The following is a 27,613-nucleotide window of genomic DNA, read 5'->3' as shown; positions in this document are numbered from 1 at the left end:
CACGGTATGAAAAAAACTTTATTTTCATCAATATTTTACAAGCAATAAACGAGGTAATCACAGGAATGGTAGAATTTGTTTCATAGCTCTTGTCAATTTTCTTTGGATTCGAATGTCATTTCATAACATGTGGCCTATGACATGACTCGATGTCGGCCCATTCTCCATATACATGATATATATACAAACCATCATGTTGACGTTACTGCATTTTACAAAATATCTTATGCATAATAGTTGCTGTATAAAAGAGGAATTTATCTGAGATAGCAGATATTGACATCCAGTTCATGTAAATTGCTCCATTAGGCTGTTGATAGCATGGTTATCCAAGCTTGTCGCTTATAAACTTGTAGATGACTCATCAGCGTACGCCACGTTCTCATTGCCGTATTCTATTTTCCGTTTGTCGCTGTTTGGATAAATCTTCTGCAAATCGACATTATTCACTATTAGTATCAGAAAGAGAGAGAGGAAGTGTTTTTACTTTCATCCAACCAAAACACATAACAAATAGACGTCAATGATGGTGCTACAGACAATATGCATCCACAGTATTCGGCATCAGATAGGAGTGATCGATACGACCGTGGAGGTCAACTAGTCTGATCACACCTACATCAGTATCACTGTGTTGCAATTTTCATCAATTCAAGATACTTATAAGACAGGGAAAGAAATATAGACAGTAATACAGAGTTGATGAAGTCAATCAATTAAATTCACGCCTTGGCCAATACCAGGGGTTCGATTTCAATCATATTTGACGGGATTTAGCATCACATGGTATACAAGACAGCACTTAATACAGCCAAATACTTCAATCTACCGATGAAACTACTACATTAAAGTTAATATTTACTTCACTCACTCAGGATTAAATAAATATAAATAAAATAAAAACAATCCTTTGCGGACTCCAATTCTACATTGCATCAACCCTATCGATAAACAACCAAACAAACATGCGCAGGGAATCCCTGGCTCGTGACCATAGCTATTTACCCGTTACGTGGTGTATTCCGACTGTGGTGAACATTCCCACTGTTGCATAAAGGCCACCAAACTACTTACAGGAAATGAGCCCGACTCGGAAACCGTTGAGGTTGTCTCGTAATCGCTGTCTTGGTACGCATCGTTTTCAAAGTCCTTCGACTTCGTCTCCAACTCTTTACGCGACAGCCTCTGCAGAACGCCGGCCCCTATCGAGTCGCCGAGCACATTTACAGTGGTTCGAATTCGGTCCCTAAAAATGCAAATATGATCTTGAAAACACTGCTTCATTTTTCAGTTAAGGGGTTATACTTACAGGAGCCAATCGACGGCCAAAATCAAGGATATATCGTCCGACGGGAGTCCCACAGCACTGAGTACGATGACCAACGTGACAAGTCCAGCTTGGGGCACACCAGCAGCACCGATACTGGCTAAAGTCGCTGTCAAACTGTGTGAACAATATGCATGAAATTAATTGCCCTGATGGAAGGCAATTTGATCAACTTCCCACCTTACAGTGATGATTTGACCGAAATTGAGGTATATCCCGTTCAATTGGGCAATGAAGATGGCTGCTACCGCTTCGTAAAGAGCAGTTCCGTCCATGTTGATAGTAGCTCCGATCGGCACCACAAATCTAAAGATGTACAAAAACCATTTTAAGAATCAGGGGATGTCAAAGTCATCTTCGTAGAATTAGAAGTAACGTCGAGCTTTTTTATTCAGTTAATGCAGGAGAAGTATCGATTTTCAAGCCATATCAATACTACATCAAGTGGATGTAGAAAATGAAAACAATTTAGGTAAGTAGTAGGAGACGTAGATTTGGTCGATCGGTCGCCTAATTTTTGCAGGTAATCGGAGGTTGCTAATTTCGAAACTGCAAGATGTATCTTCAGTGCGAATTGTCGAATGACACTACAAATGGTCCTACTTTTTCGTGATATATTGGCTATTTATCGAGGTTCTCATGAGATTTCACTCATGCTAGTGAGGCAAATTTATCCCAAAACTACATTCTATTTCTGAAAACCCAGATTGCAAGACGTAGGTATTTTTGCTTTAAAAACGATCAAATTCTCAGTTATTGACTCCTGAAATTAATTGCTGCTTCCCGGAACGTCTATTGTTGATCGACAGTAGTGGATACCAGCGTATTATTGTCGCGAAGTGATGAGCCTATAAAACTGGTACATATTATCGGATATGCGAATGTAGTCTGGTCTACTTTACGACATGTTACAGTCCTAAACAGCTGTTATTTATACGGCCAGCGCGAGGGAAGGGAAACCGAATAGGCGTCCAATGTCTACTCCCGAATAGTATCGAATCATTACTTTCTCATTATTCAACTGACACAGCTTACCAGAAATGCTCTGATAAGTGCTACAGTACATTAATGTTACCATGTTTTGGAATCGGGAAACTAGGACACATTTTCAAAATTTTCAGAGTTAGAGTAGTGGAGTTAAATTCGGAAAAATGGTAAATTTTTCACGACTTTGTTGTTGGTTGACTAAAAAAAGTCACAGTTTTTCTTTCAGATACGCTACTCCGTTGGCTGACTAAAAAAAGGGTCAGTTTTCCGGCTCAACGGCCAGAATACAGATTTTTCAGTCACATTTTCCGTTGGTTGACTAAACAAAAGTCAACTTTCCGGCTCAGCTCCCGAAATAGCCGCCGGAGCGTTACTTCAGTGCTGATTCACTGTATCTCAGTCGAATTTTGCCCTATATTTACCAAACATTTAAAAAAAAGAGAACAAAATCTCAAAAAGGAGGACATTTAGGCGTCTTCACAGGACATTTTCAAAAACCTGATGAAGGCGGACAAATCCTCCTAAAGGAGGACGTACGATAACCCTAGGTGCATACATATCTATAGTTTTATATGTTATGCATGCTCGAATACGCCATGGCTTCCGGTGTTGAGAAATATTTTACGGTATGATCGACTTGTGCAAATTGGCTACTCTCATCATCGGGCGATGCCAATCTGAAACGCCTTGCTAGAGTGAATGATATACCGCAAAGCGATGACATGACTGCTGCTTCGCTTGGCCTTATCTGATTCGACTTTCGGAAAAAAACTCATTCGATCATGCACGACTCAAATCATATGACACTAAAAGAATACAAATTTACTTTTAATCACTGATTTGTGTTGTCCGTCCCTATATGACCACAATACATGTTGATAAAAAATATTTGTGGGTATTATTTATCTCTGATTTTATTGACATACTTGAATTTTCAATTTTGATTAACATGTTCAGCGAGATTTCTATAAGACTTACCACACCAGAGTTCAACAACTAGAGATCTTTCGTTTTTCGAAATACATTAAAAATAAAATTGTTGCTAAGCAGGGTTGGATTGTAAGTAGAAATATTGAATTCGCAAAAAACTTGGTAATTGAATTAAACTCCGAATCAGCGGGAAATACAACGAAAATTCAAGTTCAGTCACTACAGTTCATATCAAGTCAGGAGTTGAGTCGCACAGGTAGGCCTACGAGAACAGCGAATATCTGTACAGCACTCGCGCTATACAGATATCTTGTAGCAATTTCAGGAAATCAGTATTACATCCAAATTATAGAATTAGAGCATTATAGAAACATTTGACAAATTAGATTATAATTAGATTACCGGCATTATTTCTAATTCAGGGGTTCCCAAACTAGGGGTCGCGACCTCAATGGGAGGAGGGTGCTTAGTCTCTGGGGTCGTGGAGACTATAATTATGTACCAATGACAAGAATGTCAATCAAGCGATGCTATCGCCGATTCATTTCTGAATATTTTAGTTCATTTTCCAAAGTTGATAAAAAAACGACCTCGTCTGAGGAAATGCGAGCCCGGCAAACAAAGTATGAGATCAGTCGAGGTAGTGGCGTAGCAGCCACTTGGCGGTTCTGGCTCTGCGCCAGGGGCGGCAGGCTCCAAGGGGGCGACAGAATGAGGCTATACACAGCAGAGATGAGCGGATTTGGAATTTCTATGTCCTAATCCAATCCAAATCCGAACCTTCAAATCCAAATCCTAATCCTATTCCATAACTTCTTCATATTCAAGTCCATGTCCAATCCTAATCCGATTCCAACTGGAAATTCAGAAAAAATGCTAATAAATGCAACGCAGGGATTAGAAATTATTCTTTCACAACCAACGATACCCTTGATTCAAGATAACTTAGTAACCATAAGTACATCATTAACTGGTCTGAATAAAGTTTGTAGCCATTCGCCACACGACATATCAATCTCCAAGAAAATTGGTGAATCCAATCCAAATCCTAATCCGTTCAGAAAAAAATCTCTAATCCTAATCCAATCCAAAGCCGACAAAATTTCACAAATCCTGTTTTTTCAAATCCTAATCCTAATCCATGCTCATCTCTGATACACAGTGCACAGTGTAGATATGCAGCCGGATAAAAGCAGCGTAATTGGTAGTTCATAGCTGGCGTCCCGTGAGCTAAAATTTATTCAGACTGGTCGCAATCGAAAGCTAGTGTCGCGCTGATTTCGAATATGTTAACATGACAATGGAACCAGTCCAAAATAGCCGTCAAGGCCGATTGCTCCTAACAATGGCGGAGCGCCGCAACACAATGACCAATCGACCATGCTAATGGAAATTATATCGAGCGATTATTCGGGAAATTACCGATTTTCAGACCAGCATTTAAATTGTATTTCCGTAATCAGGCCAACGATATAGCTTTCGATTAAGATCAGTATTCTTAAATTTGACCGCACGGAGGGCCTGGTCAACTATAGGATGACCATGACCAATTATGCTGCTTTTACCTGTCTCATCAGTAGTGTCTGGGTAGTGGGTATTCAAGTGTGACAACTAAGTTGCCCATCTATCCGTAGGTTAGTGATCTATACTCTGGGTTACGATTAGGGCTGGACAAAATCGAGTACCTGAGTGATTCGATTCTGAATCACTTATTATGCTTCGAGTCGAGTAGAGTCGTGTATTTGTGTATCACTCATTAACAAAACAGAATGCTATATGTCACAGTTCAAATATGTACCTTTTATGCAACCACAAAGAATATAATGCCTGTTATACATCACATTAAAGATACTTTGGTATTTTTTCGACCATACTGATTTGATTGCATTTTGTGACAATGTTGAGGGATGATCATGACTTCTGAAATGCGGTATTTCCAGTAAACTTTATAACTTTGCACTACATGTTTTGTATGCTGCGATACGGCCAATCAATGTTTCAAGGCTTCCTCAGTGGAAAATAGTATCGAAACTATAATTCTCGTTGATAAATTATCATCAATGGCGAGGAGCGTATAATTTCAGTACTCGAAAAAAATCGTCTTTTACTACTCGACTTGAATCATCAGATTGGAGTACTCGTATCATTGTGCCCAGCCCTATAGTTACGATTTGGTACAGCAGACCGAGATAGCTGCGAAGGTAAACCAGTCCTAGGAGCTGTATAAGTTGGTAATAATTGTGAGATTGGCAGATTGTGCTTAAATTTATACAAGTGTTAATTAAGACTCGAAAATGAAATACAGTCGTGCGCTATTTCTTGTCTTTATTATTTTTGGCCTTATTAACGTTAAGACGGTGAGGCTGAGACGCGGCATATTAGTTTAGGGTTGCCATACGTCCGGAATTTCCCGGACATGTCAGGAATTTCACTGAAAAATTTGCATCCGGGAGGAATTTCTAAAATATGCCTAAATGTCCGGAATTTTGAAGGCTTAAAGCAAGCTCAAACGTTTTTCGTAAATCAACATAAACAATATTATTTTCAAGCAGATTTATGCTAACCAAAATTGTTCTTCGCGCCGCGTGCGAGTTCATGCAACGTATAATGATATTAGGATAGGGAACCAGGCATCACCCTCGCCAATAAATGCAATCAAAATAATTATAAATAACCATCATTTACTGAAATAATAGTCTGATTGTAATCGCAATTATAAGCTAATGGACAACGGTATATTCCTATAGAGTTGCTTAAGGCCGATTGGATGCTTCAGTCACAGACAGTGGTTCCAAATTTTGGGGTCGTTAGCCTTTATCTGGGGATCGCGATGATGTTGGACGTAATCAGCTTCCTAGGCCGCGAGTAAGTTTGAGCAAGCTGAATTTTTTTAGTAATCAGCTTATCAAATTTTGAGCTTTGCCACGGAACATTTTCAAGTGGGAAATCAGGTCACGACCATAAAAGGTTGGAAATCACAGGATGTGCAACCTGCTGGTTCATTTTATAGTAGCTTAATATATGGAAGAATCAATATTATTGACAGAATTCATACATAAAATTTAACAGTCAAATGCATATAGTAAGTGCCGAGCAAGTTACATCGACTACCCTATGGCGGGCCCAAGATTAGTGCTTTTTGGGCGGAAGGGGCAGAAAAAAGTTGTTTCTAATCTGACTAAAACAAATAAACAGATAGCCGCACCGACCTGACAGTATAGCAGGACTGTCACACACAATCCTGACAGGCCAGACACGGCCCGCCAGCAGATTTCATCCGGCCCGTGAAGGAATCCATTGCAGACCCTAGCAAGTAGCAATCACCAGAGCTCACATTACAGATGGCCCAATGTATGACATATGTTCCATTCCACTCTTATATAGTGTATACCATGGGCGGCTAACCCGTGGCGCGCGGGCCAAATGTGGCTCACGAGAAGGGTTTGAGTGGCCCGCGACGTAATTCTCGAAATTAGTCATATCACAAAAAATCAATTAGCCGGGTAATTTATAGTGAACTGGCAAGGCCAACTAAAAATTTGATTAACCTGACCACGGAATGTATGACGTTGATAACTAAAATATCAGTTCTGACGCATTGGCGTAGCTAGGGACAGACACATTTTCCGTAGATCTTCGTACCTGACCAAGCAGTATCATATTTCGTGACCGATTTATTTGACTTGATATTTTCTTAGAACTTTTCGCGATTTATTGTCACTCAATTTCTTTGTTTTAGTATTGGTACCCCCCTGCAGAATAAAATTTAAAAATACGCCCAATTTACAGAATTGAGTCGGACTATATTCGAAATTATGAGAGAACGTGTCGTCCAACAAGTTCTAGTCTGCTATGGCAGAAAGATCGTTGGCGATAAAACCTTTGCGCAAAACGTTAGACGCATATTTTCCGAAGCCAGAAATATTCGATATTAATATGCCCAAGAACCGATTAATCAGGTCCTTGCCAAATGAGCCTAGCGGTATATAGATTCGACCCGCAATATATGCAATAACATTATTATAGACCGAATACGTTCATAAACTTTCAGAAATTTTAGCAGCGGTTGGGACCTGAGTGCACTGCACACTGACTTTTCATGACAAAATTGTAATCGATTTTGGCGCGTAGTAATGTAAGTATTGTTTTCGCCATTACCTAACAAATGGTTATCAACATTAAGTGGTCCGCGCAATGGTTCGTACATCTAATGTGGCCCTTTGGCCCGAAAGGTTGGCCGCCCCAGGTGTATACAGTCGATAGTCAATGCTTGGCTATTGTGACGTCATATTGACGGTCAATGTGTTACACCTCATTTTAAAATCCGCTAGTGGGCGCTAAAGAGTGTCCGGAATTTGCGTCACAAAAATATGGCAACCCTATATTAGTTGAAATAATTTTTATTGAAAAGATTGCTTGAACATGAATCTATATCGAAATTTGCTTCGGTCTACTTAGGGGGGCGGCATTTTAAGCGAGAGCCAGGGGCGGCAGCACATGCTGCTACGCCAGTGAGTCGAGGTGTCATTTTACAGCGCCACCTACTATAACGTAAGGTGGATGTTTGGCCATTAGCATGAAGATTTTACATTATAGTGTAGGTAGCATAGAAACCAATAAGACGGTAAATTTTCCCTCCGGGAAAATTACAGGCGACCGGTAGCGCTATCCGTTAACAGAACAATAAGCCAACATTAGTTAAAGATCGTTATCGAAGAAATCATAGATCGTTATCTGCATTTCACATGACGCAAAAATTCACGTAGGAATAGGCCTACTTGCCTGCCTCGATTGGATATAGATAGAAATCATTCCAGAAAACCTTGCTATACTCTTGATTGAGTTTATTAATCTAAGGACCGATGTGGAAGATTTCATAATTGCATGATTGTGGTCACTGCACAAGTGCACATGTAGTCGACAGCTTCCAGACATTGGCCGTGAGTAGGCTTAGACGAAGGTGCTGATCAGTTTTTAGTAAACATGACGCCAAATTGAGAGATGAGGTCGCGGAACGTTTTCAAATCGCCCTGAGTAAAAAAGTTTGAGAGCCGCTGCTCTAATTAGTCGAATTATACGGCTAGGATAATCTAGGTGTCCAAGTCTGTTAGAGTCCAGGGGTCATCAACCTTTTTGCAACCAAGAGCTACTTCTTGAGTACTAATTGAAGCGACGGGCTACCATTTACTCCCGTCGTTTACCTGCACCAGACTCAATTTCCGCTATGATATTCATAGCACTGGGCAGGAATCACATTGCGGTAAGACTTCTAAGAGAGTCTTCTAAATCAAAACACCTCATTAAAACTAGCTAACCACCAAGCTCTTTTTAAGAAATCATGAATTACTTCGCACCATTTTTTTTTTATAAATTCTACAACAACAGTCAACTCGAATTTGATAATAAATCATGTGACACTTTAGACTGGACAGTGAACATCATGTTATCTGTTTCTATATCAGTCAGTGGGAATGAGCCTGGCATTGCGTGGTATTAACTAGTGCGCTGTATATTCTGGTATGTATAACTTGACACTGAAACTCTGAGTGAGTGTTCCATGTGAGAGAGAATAGAGAAAGTGGGTATTCGTTATGGCCCGCACCGTCGAGATGCTTTGACGACGGAGATGCGTTACCGTCTGACCTAGCCGGGGATCGAACCCACGGCGCACCACCATTACACTATCTCGCCCGGTGTGAGATAGTGAGGCGTGTTCTGTGTTTGTTTTTGATAAATTTCATTTCCGAAAAGGCTGGTTCACAACGATAAGTTGAATCAAACACGCTTTCAGCCTTCATAGTTGCTGCGTATACATCACTGTACTCTTTCGCGTCAACAAGACATCAAACGTTTGCAGCAACCTGGTGGGCCTTGGGGTGAAGGTCATTTTCAGTGTTGCAACTTCAATCTCCAACTGTTCACGATCTAGACATGACAGATTTCATTATACCGGACAGCGGCAACGATTACAGAAAGTTAGAAACATGGTACTAAACTGCGTTGAGTGTAAGAGAAATAAGCTGTGTCAAAAGATGCAATACGTAATGGGCATGCAGATATTGAAAATCTGCTAGTACTTCACGGCTATCTGCTACCGAATAGTAATGTTGTTTACTAGTTCGGCATAGTTCTGGACTTCGAGCAACCATAACCGAACCCCCTCCATTTCAAGAAGACCATGGATGGCATTCCGTCATGTCGCCTGTATAGTCAGTGCGCCGTATATCCTACGTCTTCAATATCTTGTGATTCCATTACATGTTGGTATATTACTTATTGTAATTGAGGAGATTTGATATCATCATTTTAAGTGTTATATATGTATTGTCATTTGTAAGTTACATGTTAATGTGATTTAAAGAAAAATAGCTAAATGTACCAGTAATCCAGTATATATCTAAACGCTCACTGGTAATAACCTGACGAATATTGGTAAATGCTGCATTTCGATCTAGTTTTAGAACTGGCTCGCGGGCTACCTGGGGCCCGCGGGCACCGTTTGGTGACCCCTGTGTTAGAAACTTTCTTGGTTATTTTGCAACAGGTTTTAGAGTGCAAATTCAGTTTATTTGCCAAGCTTGCATTTCTATTGTAACTAAAGGTGAAGCCTATGCTTACCGAGTTACTCGCTTATCGACCTTGTTTTTTTGCTCCAAATTGCTGATCGTGACTGGGAGTGTTGCTGAACTAGATGAAGTCGCCAGCGCCGTCATAAGAGCCTGAAAGCGGAGTATTTGTTTGTGGTAATCATAGTGTTTGTCGACTCTTATGGTCGGTCATTTACACCTGCAGGCAAACATTCTTCATTTCTATTCCGTTGCCGCGACTTATAACACGGCTGACTTCTAGGCTTTATGCAAGACACTGCTTAGGGGGATGAGATGACGAGGAGGAACGTATAGGTATAGTTAAACCTCCAACACTTGGGAGCAATTTTGGAGTGGGCCTCTCTCAGATTCGAACACGCAACCCATTGGTGTTGCAGCTGTGCATTATACCACTACGCTGTCACGCCATTGGAGTTGGAATAAAAAGTAAAAAGAGCAACGACGTAAGCGCGCAAGTATAGGCAAAATCTACTTGAATTTGCAATAAAATTAGGAGTACTTCGTCATTAACCGCATCTGCAAAGAAGATGTTTTTTTCTAAATACCTGTGTTACTCCCGCTAGATACTTGAAAGGATTCCTTCTGACGATGACCAAATAAATTAGCGGCAGAACAATGAGCCCGTGTATCGCCAATCCGGCAATAACGGTCGCCATGTACAGTCCTAGCTGCGTGAGCGTTTCCTGCGGGTCATCCATTTTCATGATCTCACCAGCGATAAGGAAGATAATACCGATTGGCGAGTACCTGAGGTATTTGTATTAAGCACGGAGATTTCAGCACATAAAAATCAAACGGCGTTATTCGGCACATATAATGAAACCCGAGTTATTATCCGCTACGTTAAATACGGTAATTGCAGCATATCTTAATAATATTTATCGTATTAATCATTGGATTACATATTTTCATCCGGTCAAGACACGAAATGCACGATGAGATAAACACTCATAAAAAAATCTAAAGGTTCCCATTTTCACACATACTCCTAGATACGATTGTAGGCATACAATGTTCTTTCCAAATCTCTACCAGTTGCTGACGATTACCCCTGCCCAGTGTCAGCCGAATGATACATTAGGGGACGTTTAAAAAGTCAGTTATATACTTCAGCATTGTGAAAATATTGGGCTGAAGTCGTCGCTAGGTATCGTGTGCAATAATATATATCAGTTCACCGAAATGTAGGGTTGTAATTAGCAAAATGACGTCACGTGACGTCATGGGGTTCACGTTCGCTTTCAAGCAGAACCTTCCAAAAAGGTTCGCGTTTACACGAACCTGAACCTTTTAGAGGTTCACACCATATCCCTAATACATATCATGTTTACATATACATTCCGTCCCTTCATAGTTTTTCTTTAACGGGTGGATAATTTTTCATATTACAATTATTATTATTAAATTCACTCATGATTTCTAACCATTGACTTGGTTGTGAAGGCTGTGATTCAAACGTGTTATAAACACCTTTAAATAGTTGTTAGTATTGTGATCTACGCGAATGCCGGATATTTTGCACGCATAACGAATCGAGTATTGAGACTAGATATTTCAGAAGCATTCGGTTTTATATCGGAGGAATTTGGTCTGCAACATTGTTTGCGTAAACTAATGAGTGTTTGCAGTACCGTATAGGACGAATATAGAGAGAGAGAGCCTTTATTTTCATCCAACCAAAATACATATAAAACAGACGGCAAAGATGGTGGTACAAAAGATATGCATGCACATTGCATACTGCACAGTATTCGATATCAGAGGATCGATACGACCGTGAAGGTCAACTAGTCTGATCACGCCCGTATCAAAATCATTCAAAATTCAACGTCACCACTCCAGGTTTTCTCCGACAAATCTAAACTCCAAATCCGAATAAAGCATTTCGATTGATGACATAACGTTTTGTTGCAGCAGGTTTCAATGCACTCTATCATTTTTGTTGCGCGACATGGCAGACGGCACCATTAAATACCTTCTGCAAATATTAGTCGAAAAGCCATAAACCTATCTTTATGGCATACTGCTGCTCTGGCTAGACGCCGATGTAATGATGAACTACATAGACCAGTTATTTGCAGCCGCGTGTATTGTACACCCTATCAAGTGTGACATAATTATTAAAGTGTGTAGGCCTACCACTTGAATTTGGTGTACTGGGGTGTTGCAGATAGGCCGATGACTGAGCTATATCACAATTCACGATAAGTAACCAAGTTTATGCTTCATAACAGGTTGAATGGTTGCACAGTACAGCCTGTAAATTACTTTCTATATGTGATAACTAGGGCGCGTTTTTTTTTAATGTCAAAAAAGTCCAAATTTTATCAAAGTTGTAGCGATAGGTCAAAAAATGTCAAAATTGTTTTCAAAGTCAACATTTTTTTGCAATCTGCTTTTCGTTTGTATCGTAGATTTTGCACTGTCGATGAACCTATCATTTGACATTTTACAGCTTGAAGCCTAATTTATAGGCCTAACGTTGTAGACCCATTGTCTGCTCATTGTGAATCATGAACATTCAAATGAAACAAAAGGTTGACACGGTGTTATGCTCAACGTACCGCAATATCCTAACTGAAGCAAGACTGCGCGGGCATTGCATGGTTCTTATATCAAGAAGCATATAATGAAAATTGTGATGTAGACACCATTGTCAGAATGAAGCAACACGGCGTGTCACCAACTTCAGTGTTGTCAGCCAACAACTGCTGCTGTTGAACGGTCTTTCTCCGTTCTTGACAAGCTAATTCGTAAGGACTGACACTTTCTACCCGAGAACGTAGGAAAGTATCTTTCGTTGTACTGCAACAAATTTAAATTATATCTCCATAATACGTTATGTAACTACTGGAATTCTTCATAGGGCCAGATTTCGTTTTTTCTTGAAAAAAGTATGTCAGTTTCTGAGTAAAAAAAGTGATTTCAGGCTAAACTACTTCGAAAGGACAGACAGCTCCATCCAGAAATTAGGATAAGTAGTACAATCTAACATTATGTGGGAAGACACCTAATTTGCAAACGTCAGTTCAAAATCTGGTCAAAATTAAGTTTGTAGGGTAAAAAATGTCATAATTTTTATTTTTAGGTCAAAATCTTCGGTTTTTTAGATAAAAAAATCGCCCAAGTGACAACTTTTACTAACGGTTGCTTTTGGAGTAGAACTCTACTCGTACTCTATTCATTGCCCATGACTCGTCCCTGTCATATATATGACTCGAGAAATTCTATATAACACGATTTACGTCTCGTGTATCTGGACCAATACTTGGAAAATATGGGCCCGTGAACCGAGTTTTAGCAGTTTGAATTGGCATGTTATGTGTGAGAAAAATGAGCATTTTATAAATGCGGTAGCTTCGATATCACCCCAAAGCTTCAAAAAAGGAGACTTGAACATCACTTGATACTTGATAATTATATGACTCGGACTAGGACGCGAGTCTCGTCACTACGACTCGGACTCGACTATTTGCTAACGAACTTCGACTGGGACATGGTTCGGTGGTGCATTGATAGTGTCTCGACTTGTCCCTACTCAAACCTATAAAACTAAGAGTCACTTGTGACTTAGAATATTCGGACATGTTTACAACCCTGGATTGAGTTAAGATGGGTTTAGCCTGCGGCTTTTCTGTCAAGTGCAATATACATAAATGCCACAACATAACGAATTCCGGTGTTGGACTAGAAAATATAAACCAAGTGCCGCGCACAGTGCACATGGAATTAAAAGTGTCAGAAGATAACATACAGGCACAAGAAAAGCAAATGGGGACGGCATGTGTCGATAGGCGAGGTCGACGGGGTCAGGTTGTTAAGTATTTGGCATTATCATTTAGCTTATCCTATATATACCATGCCGCCGTGCTCCTCCTTCCAATTAGGATTACCACGGGTTAGGTGTCTTGTGTAGATTGGAGTGACAGGGTTGCTCAGATTTGAAAAATTGTCAGGAAACTTCGATGCTTGTGACCCAAATGAAGGTTTAGTACATAAAAACACTTTTATGAGCAATTTTGGTCATCTTCGTTGTAATCTTCTATCCCCGAAAAAAACCCAAAGATCCACGGGGCAATTCTTCTTACTACTGGATATGTAATGTTGACCACGTCACCGGTTTATAGCTTTTGTGACGTTATCAGTTGAAAACGGCCGTGTAGAGATGATATATTGCAATAAAATAGCCATGATTTCAAAATTGTACTTAAATGCAGTTCCATAAAGGCTACATGCATAACGATTTCACTCTGCACAACCTGTCTATCATGCTCATGGGAATCATGTATTGGTTGCACCATTGACATCCGCTTGTTTTGGATCGTACATTGAAGAAGCGCCGTTGGGTTGCAATTCGTGAACAAATACTGATATTCCCAGCTACTTTTCAGCCATAAGATATTATTCAAAGCTATGTAATGTCAGTAATACTTTTCTCAACTTCAAATCATCTGTAAAATACCGAGTTATCTTATTTTATGGTGGACTGCAATTTAGTTGAAGAAGAATGCCTGAAACAATGCATCAACACAATGTTAAGCGCTTGTCTTATAGATATTCTTGTCATATTCCATACGTTGTCAACGTTTTCAACAGTTAGAAGGACACAGTCCTGCGTTGTGGTAGTTTCGGGGCAATATTCTTTCAGATATGGCGGATGTGGTAGAACCTCATCTAGAGTCGGTAACTTGGAGTGACTAATACACTCGATAAATATCCTTCCGAATAGTGACCAGAATATCAGACCAAATAGTGGGCAGACCTGAATCTTGTTCATGGTTGGTCCGCAAAACCCATATCCACTTTGTTTCCGACATTCTTCTGCAACTAAATTGCAGTCTACCATAAAATAAGATAACTTGGTATTTCACAGATGATTTGAAGTTGAGAAAAGTATTACTGACATTATACACCTTTGAATAATACCTTATGACTGGAAACTAGCTATAAATATCATTATTTGTTCACGAATTGCAACCCAACGGCGCTTCTTCAATGTACGATCCAAAACAAGCCGATGTCAATGGTGCAACCAATACATGATTCCCATGAGCATGATAGACAGGTTGTGCAGAGTGAAAACGTTATGCATGTGGCCTTTATGGGACTGCATTTAAGTACGAATTTGAAATCATGGCTATTTTATTGCAATATATCATCTCTACACGGCCGTTTTCAACTGATGATAACGTCACAAAAGCTGTAAACCGGTGACGTGGTCAACATTACATATCCAGTAGTATGGAGAATTGCCCCATGGATCTTTGGGGGGTTTTCGGGGATAGAAGATCACGACGAAGATAACCAAAATTGTTCATAAAAGTGTTTTTATGTACTAAACCTTCATTTGGGTCACAAGCATCGAAGTTTCCTGACAATTTTTCAAATCTGAACAACCCTTGTACAAGTTTTGGTTAAATCAAGGGTGTCAAACTTAACTTGCGTCACGGCCGGATTCAAACCGTCAGATCCATCACACTCCGGACCAAAATGTTATCTCAAACTATACGCCATTGTTTTTCATTGAATATTATCAAACCTTTAATCACCTTTATTCGCACAGAACCGCAGCGCCCGAAGAAATACGGTGATCGGTCATTTGAATACGTTATATAGGCTTATTATTAAATCGCGATCTTGGGAAGCCGGAGACCTTCTGACGTTTTGAGTCAGAAGTGATACAGCAGTGTTACCACAGAATTTAATTCATAATTCTGATTAATTATTATGTCATCTACGTTTTCTCTGCATAAAACGGTTTCGCATGTCGTTTTCGCTGCTGGAAATAACTAGTTTTTTGCTCCATTTGTCCATAACACTCGGAACTCAGTGCGTGTACTTTTTGCCTTTTCGGAATTGGGTGTCAATGTCAGCGACTTTTTCCTAATAGCGGCTAGAGTGAAATCAATACACCACTGTCGAGTGCTGGCTATAATGTGGCCTATAGGAACAATGAACATATTAGTCGACATTTGCAGTCTAGTGGGATTATTTAATGAAAGTGTTTCTTGCTAAAAATCTCGGAATTCGTTAGAAATATGTTGGATAATATAATTATTTTGAATCAACTCAGAATTGCTTCTCTGGCCGGATGCGGCCCGCGGTCCGTATTTTCGACGCCCCTGAATTAAATGCTAAAACACCGCACCATCCGATATAGGTTCAAGATCACCGACGCTGATAGATAGATAAGCACACTGACCATATAACGAGCATGATCATCTTCATGACGGCCTCGTTGCAGGCGCTGAAAAATCGAATCACGATTTCTCCGTCTTTCTGGGCTCCGATTAATATTCCGAACGTGATGCAGAACGTGATGATGCCTAGCACGTTAATGCCAAGTTTGTATTGGCCGTCCTGCAACGCGGCAAAATTCAACCCATTTAGTATCGGGGCAAATGCTATGTATTATATATTACAGTAAGAGGTGGTCACCCACGTTTCCGGAGTAGGCCTAATAAGATGGTTTAGCGTACTTGCGCTATATAGTCAGGTGGTTACGTTTTAGACCATGCTTTCACTTATACTCTAACAGTCTGTATACGATACTACTTACTTATCATCTTTTCATAACTTGCACCACTTTTATGAATTAGCTTGTGGTTAGAACCGCGCGAAATACGCCATAAATCCATAGGTGGAAATATAGGTGTATTAATCAGATTTATACCAGAACGTGGTGTGGTAATCAGCAGCTAAAGGAACTTTCGGGCTCTAAATTATGCTTTCACGCCCCTCCAACGGCTGAAAGTGAGTCAAATACACATTTCGATGATACCCTGGAGTACAGCACGAAAACAGCATCCCGGGCACGCCTGGAAATATGTGTCTGATGACTCATTTCGACCGCTGGAAAAGTGTGAAATCACAATTTGGTATACTTGGACTTACCGTTACCTCATCTACAACTTCTCCTAGGTTGAAAATCGGGGAAATACACGACTTTTGTTTAAAGTGAATATCAACGTCACTGAATCTATCTTTGCAGATATAGTAACCTATGCATTCGTCATTGGTCATTTTGCACTCGCGCCACTATATGAAGTCGCCACCTCTGATTAAATGCTGCTAAATGTATGAGACCCCAATACTAAATCTACTTTTTGAAACTACTTAATATTTCCTACTTGCAATTAGAGTAGTCCTGACATATTTTGGGAATTCCTGATTCTTAGCCTACTTCAGTGGAAATTTACTTCAGTACTTCTTTTTTTTACTAGAGTATCAACTGTGACTATTTTGACTTGTCCTGATCACAAATGAAGACTTACAATTTCGTAATCCACGATGGTTTCGACGATTTCCGTTACTGGAGGGAATGTGGTCGCTTCCGGTGGGGGCGTTGTCTGGTAGGTGACACGTTCCGACACGTTGCCATAGATCGGTACCCGGAACGATTGGTACTGAAATAAAAAGAATGCGATCGAATGGTAAAATTTAATTTAGCACACAGGTAAGACAGCATCGACACGATTACAGCAAACAAAATGACAAGTCCAATGCATTGCCACATATTACAGGTGTACAAAATGAACTCTGCATCAACAGAGTCGTAAAGAAACAATGCCATTAAAATTTCACACAAAACGAAAACAGTACAATGAATAATTATAAAATAACCGTGACTTATTCTATTCCCTTTCAGACACCAGTTGGAAATGCGAAACTTTGCCTTAAAACACTGGCTCTCAAACTGGGTGGCGCTTCGGTCAACTTATGTTTTTTCGCGCTCCGCACGATTTACCTTCAATTCATAGTTGTTTCTCGGTATATAGTCATAATTTTCCATTTCAGAATTCTCTCATCAACAATGATAACCTTCCATGCAATCAAACTATCCGTTTGGATAGCTAGCATTCCGGTTGCATTTTGTGATATGGCAATGAGGGAGGCGCAGAATTTTTCACCATCATAAAGGGTGTCTAAAAAAGTTTCGAGTACCACTGCCTATAAAAATGTCATCGTATTGTTCGGGCGATAAGCAACCGCATGATTGCAAAAAAAATTGTAAATGCTGAAATTTAGCATTTTCAAAAAACTTGGTTTTGATTTCAAACCAAAAGCTCCTGGGTAGGCTACACTACTGTACTACACTTTCCTGTGACGAAGTGCTAAATTTGAATGGCGTGCGGCCCGCCCCATAGGTTTTTGATTCAGCTTATGGTCAGGTGCTAGGCTCAAATGGAGTATAATAGAATGGATGCGACACCGAAATCGGTAAATATTATATGCTACGGGATTGCATTTATAGCAGAAATAAATTTAAAACTAACATGTTTGAATCGATGTCCTTGTTTAAAACATGTTTTTTTACTAAACCGTGGATTGACATTGACAATAGAAAATTCATAGGGTAAATATGGCTCCTTCGACGAAAAGGGCTTCCGATCACTGTCATAAACAGACCAAAACTATCTTTAACCAGGACTACATCGTTATGCAGCATTTTTATGATCGGCGGTCGTCATCAGAACACCCATTCCAATGATCTATATCAGTGGCTCCAAACGTGGGCGATATCACCCCCAGTGGGCAATTTTGAGAAACCAGGGGGCGAAAATACCAAAGGGGCGATTAGGGGGCGACGGGAGGCGAAAATGTTAGGGCGTCCAATGAGATATATTTAATTTACACGGCCCAAAAAGCACGTGTAGAGGCATATTCTGCATATGACGCAATACTAGACTAATAAAGGGCAAACTCAACAGAAAGCAGACGCGGAAACCGGTTCGCCGAGCACCTACTCGGAAAAATGACCTTCCTTGTTTAGTAAATTCACCAGCGATCTGAGTTTGGTGAATAATTTCACCGTTGACATGTCCCGTTTATCGGATCCGTAAATGTGCGGGGGAGCCAAAATTTGTGTCGAGCTTGATAGGTGGCGATGAGTCGAATAAGTTGGGGAACCACTGACCTATATCCACATGCCGAAACTGTTTAACCGACGATGATTTCGAGGGTTTCAACCACTCCACATCGTATACGACGACTATTTTGGGTGCAAATCGTCCGTAGGCTCAAACTACATGTTTTTTCAGCCGTATTTACACAAGTATGGCATAAGTAGCTATCGACGTCAGGTAGCATATAGCCTACTGTCGCTAGTTGTGAACCTTTCGCACATAAATACTGTCGACGTCAAACGACTTATCAGTAGTTCCGGCGTACCTCCAAATAAACTCAGTTGGCGAAGCAACAACTTCGAAGAAAAGAAAACTATTTATTGAATCAGATTATTCAAATTAGAGTACGTACCGAAGTATGGCAAACACGCCACTCGTGCTGTTTACTGACGCAACGTGCACTCAAGTACCCACCGCGTGCGGTCACACACGAATGTATATATGCATAAGGCTGATGAATATAGTTCCAAGAACTATATGTGATAAATTATGATGATAATCGTGTTTATTTGTTTTAACTTGACCACGTTTATATTGGCTGTGTGTGTTCGGTACGGAATTCGAAAAGTCATGTCACGTAAAGTGAACGCCATACAACAACATAGCGACAAAATAATTCCAACTCCTCCTCACATTCATTTGGATATAACAAACACAAATGCAATGGCTAGATAATAGATATACAACGTGTAACTTCATCAGGTGCAACGGAGACTACCAGTTAATGAATTCAAGCATGACCAATCAGATGCATGCATCGATTGGCTGTAATTGTTGCTGTTGTTGCTTAGTATCCATGTTGTTTCAATTATAATGGGTATTGCAGGTCTGACTGATATCATTTCTATTATTCCTCAAGTTTTCTCAAGTCTATATTACAAAAGTGAGATTGACTTGTGACTCGGAACCTTGTGACTTGGGTATGCAACCATGCTTTATACATAATAATGATAATAAGCCACGCGGACGACGGGAACACTGGTAATTGCACTTCGACTTATTCAAGCCTTGACGAGGGCTGGGAGAAAGTGTTGAACTTTTTATTCATCAAATTGCCAATTTGGATTAATTGTTATCCAAATCAATAGACACCCTGGTTTTTCATAACAATACGTTTCCTCGGACTATATTTCTGCTGCTGTTTGTGGTATTCATGGTGTTCGTCGACTGCAGTGGTCATTTACATCAGGTCGAAATTCTTTATGTTGATTCCTCAGCTGCGGGTTTGTAGCACGGTCCACTTCTAAGGTTTTTAAGTCACCGCATGCTAGTATCAGATGGCGAGGAGGAGCCTAGACAAACCCTCAACACGTGGGAAAAGGGATTCTGGAATCCGCATTAATCGAACTCGAATCCACGACCTATTGCTGTTGCACCCGTGGATCATACCATTACGCCAACATCTCGTCACACCCCTTCCTCAGGTAATAAAGTCGCAAGTCGTAGGCGAAACTGATCACATTTTAGTCATCTTCCTCCAAATTTCGCATAATTCTTGACCCACATCGAAGTCAGCCCTAGTTGTGCAGATCAAAATATCTTATCGTACTCTACAGGTCACCAACGGGGTCCGCCCGCAACCATCCAAGAATAGCGGCCCGAGCTAAATAAATGTTCGAAGTCCCTGGCTTGATCGGAAGGCGATGTCGAGCCTATATCTCTTTATTGTTTAGCTTAGCGTAACAATTATAGGAAAAAAACATTTTCGCGAGGTGGATAAAACATAATAGGGGATGGAATATAATATAAAATTAGAATGAAGCCTTGCGAAGGTCATGCTATAAAATCGGTCTCGCGCCCAAGTATTATAGCAGTAATATTGTCCCTTGTCCAATTCTCTACTAGTTGCGAAAATATTCTGGTTCATTTCAATATGAATATACTATTCGATTGTCCCTTGTTTGTATTCAATATTCAACTGATGTATCGATTTCCGTGTATCACCACATAAGCCATGTTTCATGAGTGCCTGTTTTATGCGTTGTTTTTTTCGTATTTGCTCAATTCGATGCCCCTTTACAATATCAAATGGTTGCATTTTGTTATTTGGCTGCTGTATAAGCTTGGGTATGATTATGATACCTCGTTAAGTCGATTTCACGCCGCGTTATCTTTCCAGAGCAGCGTTACAATGTGATGGTTTGAATTGAAAAATGAATGCGCGAATTGTACTTTGTATTTTTTTCGTAGATCGTAAAGTTGATCAAGCATCTGTCTCAACGGGTAGCATAGTTGGATTATACTCACAACGGAATTTCTCATGAGAAACGGGAGACTCATAGCTTCTGTGGAAAAAAAACCATTGAGAAGAGTAATTAAATAGTTCGAACATTATGGACATGCTATATTGCACTAAATACACAGTTGTGTCATTTTGGGTGATTAATTGAAGGTCGGACTGTGAAGTGGTGTTGTGTTGTTTGCACGAACAAATGTGGGACTTGATATGGGTCGTAAAATGAGAAAACATTTACCTGTTGGAAGCACGCCTGCACGATGTTGTCTGGGAAAATATTTCTGAAAAAACACAGTTAGAGAATGCGAGTGCAGGGAGAGTGCGTGTGTATGATAAGCTAAACAACATATTATAAAGGTATGGGAATAGCACGTCAATGCGGTTTGTTTTATTTCGGAGTTCAGGTAGAATCTGAATAGTCAATGGCTCAATGCATATGCGCATTGCACATATCTACACGAAATATTTTGCTGTATATGTGTTTTGCGCTCTGAACACAATATATAACATGTAGAGTAACCATGTGTTTACAAGGTAAAAGTGCTACAAATTTTCCATTCAAATCCTCTCTCACAGCAGCACAGGTAAGTCTTCCCGAAGGCATTTGTTTGATTTAATTTACAACGTTGACATGAGTGGTTACACGACCTCAATGAACAAAGGAGTCGAGTGCATTGGCCTTACATTCATTTAGATATCATACAATACACCAATGCAGGAAAATACGACGCTGCGTTGTATAATTTGGAATCGGTGGCATACCTCAAAATATCAAGAATCGCATCAACCGCTGCTACATCAGGCGATTCCCCCGTCGATTCCAGATCGTCTTTACCAGCTCGGCCTGCAACGATTGTTCAATTTACGCATCACGCTCATGATGCTTATTCAGGATCAACCTTGCATATTCAAGTCACACAGCAATACATGTATTGTTGTGGTGAATAAGAAGATCCAACTGAAATTTTCGAGGACTACACTTCGTCTCGCTAGTAAAATGTACAATTGTACACTCTGAAAAGCAAGATATCCGAACAGACACTTCTATCATATCTTATTCTGCGTCATGGCTTAGGTAGCATAGATAAGCATATGCATGCATTTGGATTTGAAATTTGGTTTGAAGATTTTGGGTACATGGTCAATTTTGCAGTAACCAAAAAAGCAGCGGTGTTATTGTTTCAATCGATCAAGACACACAACGTTCAATGCGATCTACAAGACACCATCCGATGTTAGGAACAAATAGCACCATGTCAAAAGAAACATCAATTTAACAATTACTTCGGCCTGCTGGTATTGATTCGTATTAACACCCGGCAAAACAGTGACGCTGTCATTGATATTGTTTTTGTGGTTCGTCACAACGTGCTGCTGCCGAGAATGGAATTGCCACCCTCTTCAACTCTCCAACAGCATGTACAAACTTCACAAAACTTGTCTATGACGGGAGTTTGGATGGAATTCAAATAATTTGCAATATTCATGCGAGTGTTAATGATCGAATTGGAGGGCTGCATTTGAGCAAAATATATACAAAATAAATGCAGGAATTTTTTCAACTTGAACCGGACGCTTGGAAAATGTGAAATCATATCAGCTATCTGCCGCATATATGGTGACGGAACCCACGTTAACGGTTTCTAGTGGGCCTACAATTGCGCCTGGGTATATTATAGCAAAATACACCGACTAGTGTAGACTATAGGGGTGTGTAACGTGCTGTCGATAGGACCGTCGATGATATCAAATCTATTGCAACATCGATTTCTCATCATTAGCGTCTGGCGTTTATCTATCACTTCTAATTGAAAAGAAATAAAATGTGTTCGGTCCAGACAATGGCGGGTAATAAAATTTTTAGCCTTGGATAAATAATTCAAAGTCATTCTTACCACTGTATTCCAGCGGCTGACACAACGATGATATCGCAGTTTTAGCGCTTTTTGAAGACTTCGATGAATGGAAAACAAACACTGTGGTTCCGTATGCAAATATGACGGGGATTTCGAACGACCGAAACATGCCATAGTTTTCGGTCAATTCATTCTGTATTATTACCACATGCAGACATTGTATCTACAATATTTTAGTTATGATTATCATTTTCAGTTAGAAGGTCCCAGTCTGGCTATCCTCAAATAAAATATGACCCAACTATCAATCCCGCTGAGAGCATCAAATCAGCGCGTTGTGGCGCGACGGCACAGCAATAAGGTAGTTTCTCACTGCCGTACTAAACTTATTAGGGTTTGGGGTTGCCCTTAACACCAAAGCTTGTTTGAAGATAAACCTGTATCTAACATTATTTTAAACAAAAGCTCGTAAAAATGTTTCTATTTTAAGAAGACGGAATAACGTCAAAATTATTTGTACATTTTTGAAAGAACATGCAGCATGAGGGCGACTCGTACTCGAAATAGTTGACGCATTTGTTATGGAACATTAGACGTATCTTAGATATGGACCGAGAGACAGCAGTTGCATCACCAACGTTTATTAACACAAGTGCGGATAACGCATTCAGCCCTATATCTATATCTATAAATCCAGGGTTTTAACGATAATTTGCAAGCCTAATCAGCAGGGCAAAACATGATTTTCACTCAAGACAAAAACATTTGCATTTACTGCGAATCAGAGTGCATTCTGGTGTATTGACCTCCAGCGAACCGCTGAGACTGGCTCTGAGTACCCGCGCGTGCACCGATGTTACGAACCATTATAAATGAAGTAATGTGTGGGCCGTGTCACTGAAGGCAACGTTTTGAATAATAATGCAATGTCACGGATTGATTTATTGTAGTGAGCACACATGACCTCATAATAGATGAGTTGTCTGATTGTTTGGGCGGCCGATGTGGAGTAAGTGCACCTTACGCACCCCTGACACGTCAGTGGTAATATGAAAGACAAAATTTGAGCAGGTGCAACTGAGTCGGCTAATCACATCCATGTATTATCAAATAGAATGCCGGAAAGGAAACGCAATGGTTATTATACTGAGTTCAGTTTGTTGCGAACGCCGCGTATAGCGTTAGGCTTCAAAGCGATAGACAAAGTTCCCGCGAAAGCAAATAGGCCTACAACTGTCACAATGCAATACGAAATGTGATTACGGAGAAATGTCTTTGTTCCTTTATCCTATCTATGGTGTCCAGGTCTTTGATTCTATATTTGCATAGGTAGGTACTAGGGACGATGCGAATGTTCTGTTCATATCTGTATTCGGTATCCGAAAATTGATAATTACGAGGTTTGCTTTCGCAAAACAATATTAGAAGTCTACGCCGTGAACGATTCCGAGAAGTGTCGTAAATTTACAGAAATCTAACATTTTCGATCAAAGTTCATTGCCTTCCCAGCACCCCATCACAATCGCTTGATCGCAGTGCGGAAGCACGAAAGGAAATTTGAACTGAAAGCTTGTATCGTAAAACATATACTAATTATCGAGAATGAATCTTGAAATATAACGGCTTGTTTTTGTCAATGATAATTAATTATTATTTGCCATGCCTCTATACCACTGCTACATACGTCATTGACATGAAACGGGTTAGAACGAGATTATGATGCTATGTTCACAGGCACCCGGTACTGACACACGTGTTGTTGTTGTTCCAGATATTATCCGAGCAGATCAATAACACTAGGTGTAAATACTTGGATTAGATTATAATTTCCCAACATATTTCATATCACAATAGGACCATTAGCTACGTCCACTGGCACAAAGCGGACTTTGCAGACTTTGAGTATTGACTATACATTTGTAGACGATAGTCATTTATCATTCTTTTCTTTACGGGTAATTTGTTGTCGGACCAAGTCATTAATAAGTGACAGAAAGCGTCCGTCGACCATTTTCGTTGAGAATTTTTCTGTGACGCTAAATTAATTGTAAATCCAACTACCCGACTCGCCAGTTTTGGATCGTTTATATGTTTGTTCGGCATTAAACATCGGAGTATTGGGCACTTTGAATTGCAACGATTTTATTCAGAAAATCTTTGATTAATCAGGCTTCTGGTGAATGAAAGCATGCACCAGAAGATTTAGAAGCCGCTCAAAAACAACACTAATACGGCAACAGACTGGGGCAGGGGTTCTCAACACTCGGCCCGCAGATGCTTATTTTGCGGTCCGCAACATCTTGGACTATGAAAGCAATATATTGATATGTTCTGTTTATTGATAACGCATCCTGGTTGAAATTGGTACTGTTGTGCTACTAATCGGTAGTCATCTGATGGACTCTGGTTTCAGAGAATATTGCTAGAGCCAAGAAATCACATCTGTAGAGTAAACGCTGGCAGGGCAAACGTTGGGAGGGGGACAGTTGTTCTGCAATGACGCGCTTTTATCCAGGATCAGCACCAGGATGATAACATATTGACACATCCAACATCAAAGGCAAACTTGCGAACGGTGTCGATTATTGCTTTAGAATGCATAATCAAGTATTAAACGTCCGTATCGGCTACGTCTGGTAAATACGGTGAAACTTATATTAGCGTTCGATTAGGCCTATATATGGCAAAGCCAATTCTACTGTTAGGAAGCATAGAACCGACAGCAGAGCAAAAGAGAACAGAATGGTACGGTAACGATTAGGCAACAGTACACGGAACTAATCAACTGAAAGTAATTAATGCTTACTTACGGATAACCAGACATCATGTTTATATATAGACCCTATAGTCCAGGGGCTCTCAACTTCCAATGTATAACAGGCCGCATTTTAAAGCCACATTGGTTACTTTTATAATTTAATGAAGGGATTGTCAGTTACGACAGGATTGCAAAAATTGAGTTTTGTTTGAATTAAAATTGTGACATCACGTGACCTCAAATATTGTCACGAGCCCGAACCTTTTAGGCGTTTGAACCATTCTTAGTATGCAGGCTACGACGATGTTGTTATCTGCATCAATCTTTTGGTACATTACCTGGCTGAATAGTTACTACAAGGACGATTCCAATGACCACAGCGATTAGCGTGGTACTCATGTAGTACGCCACTGCTCTTAATCCCATTTTCCCCGATGACCCCTGATCAAGCGACGACACACCTGTAAACAGCGAGGGCACAAATTGGAATTAGAACGATATGGGAGAAGGTAGCAGCGACAACGGACATCGACTTGTAAGCGCATGTGCATGTGCAGTCAACCTCCTAGTTGGACTATAGGATATTGCAATACCATATGAGTACTGAGTAGTCTAGCAATTGGAGGATCATGTCAAAGTGCCTTTTACACCAAATATGAAATAACGCTCATGCAATTACCAATAAAAAATATTCCAAGTATATTAACCTGCATCTGAAGTCCATGTTAATATCGTTATCGTATGTCCCAAATGCTACTATACGGCGGCATCAAAATGGTCAGCAAAGCTTATCAGTATCAGTATCAGTATAAGTTTTTATTATTTTCATCATTTCAAAACACCGCAAAACTGCGATAGAATGAACAAAAGGAAGGTGTCGAAACGACTTGGAGTAGTCTTTGAAATCAGACACCCGGCCACCTTGGCTTAGGCCAGTGGCGAAAATGTTGGAACGTCCAGTGATGAGATATATTTAATTAACACTGGAAAGTTGACTGAAAAAAGGTCAACTCAACGGCAAGTAGACGCGGAAACCGATTTTTGGGCACCTACTCCGAGAATTGACCTTTCCTTTTCATTCAATTCATCAGGGATCAGAGTTTTGTGAATAGATTTCCCGTTTATATGCCCGGTGTTTGGGATACGCGAGTATGGGGGGGGGGGGGTGAACAGTTGTTCCGAGTTTGATAAGGGGGCGATGAGTCGGAAAGGTTGGCAACCAATGGCCTAGGCGAAGTAGAGAAGAGGCATGACAACACACTGAATGAAAAGTAAAACAGACAATTAATACAAAAGGCAGGCGACAAACCGAGGTGGCATGTGACGGAAGGCGGGATGGATATGTTATGTTGTGGTCCAGTAATCCTGAAGGCTGACTGGTATTCATTTAGAAGAAATTGCTTATAATTCGACTTTAATGCGGACATGCTCGACGACTGTCAGCTTTATTCCAGAGGCCTATATTTCCCGCTTACGACTCAACAGTAGGTCTACAAACAAACCCAAGATTAGGATGGAACCGTTATTCTAGATTTATGACCAAGGCATTTTTCAGAATTTAAATGCCATATTGAAGTGGAACACAGCAATATCTCGCAGATCGTTCAACCCGAGTATTCTTTGTTACGCCTACCGTCGGTGGTATCCACGAAGTCAACAGAAACGGAGATACCAGATAGGCCACTCACCGGTAATCAAGCTACAGATAATCAAAGGTAGAATCATCAATTTCAGCATCCTGAGTAGCAGTTCTCCGGGAAACACAAAGTATTCGATTTGAAGATTGGTGAAATTTGCTTCTCGCATAGCTACACCAACAATTATACCCAATGCAACTCCGGCTAGGGTTGCCAAAAGCAGGGCGTTCTCTTTAGACCACGTCTTGCATTGCTCTCCCGTACAACATGCCATCGTAGACGCAGAACAGTTTCACGCTTGCCGAATGTATATTAGAGACAGACTACAGTTCAAGCTGAGTAGAATGAGATAAGATTCCGTCATAAAT

At 40.3% G+C, this 27,613-nt stretch overlaps 1 protein-coding gene across 1 annotated transcript; it reads right to left on the bottom strand.

Annotated features, from left to right (window-relative positions):
• On the bottom strand, positions 1 to 27,613 carry LOC145434615 (excitatory amino acid transporter 3-like). The gene is made up of 12 exons (XM_080311954.1): positions 27,297 to 27,613; positions 25,947 to 26,069; positions 21,757 to 21,838; positions 21,233 to 21,275; positions 17,127 to 17,258; positions 16,055 to 16,212; positions 10,398 to 10,599; positions 9,863 to 9,963; positions 1,508 to 1,633; positions 1,310 to 1,444; positions 1,075 to 1,246; positions 1 to 429 (listed from the first exon to the last, which is right to left on the bottom strand). Exons 1-12 carry the CDS (start codon positions 27,517 to 27,519, stop codon positions 343 to 345), a joined length of 1,584 nt encoding a protein of 527 aa, XP_080168080.1. The 5' UTR covers positions 27,520 to 27,613; the 3' UTR covers positions 1 to 342.

The sequence above is a fragment of the Botryllus schlosseri genome, chromosome 2 (genome assembly GCF_051294905.1).
Source record: "Botryllus schlosseri isolate E-star chromosome 2, Bs_hap1, whole genome shotgun sequence".
In the NCBI taxonomy this organism is placed as follows: Eukaryota; Metazoa; Chordata; class Ascidiacea; order Stolidobranchia; family Styelidae; genus Botryllus; species Botryllus schlosseri.
Note: the sequence above shows the minus strand (reverse complement) of the source record. Positions and strands in the feature narration are given on the sequence as shown.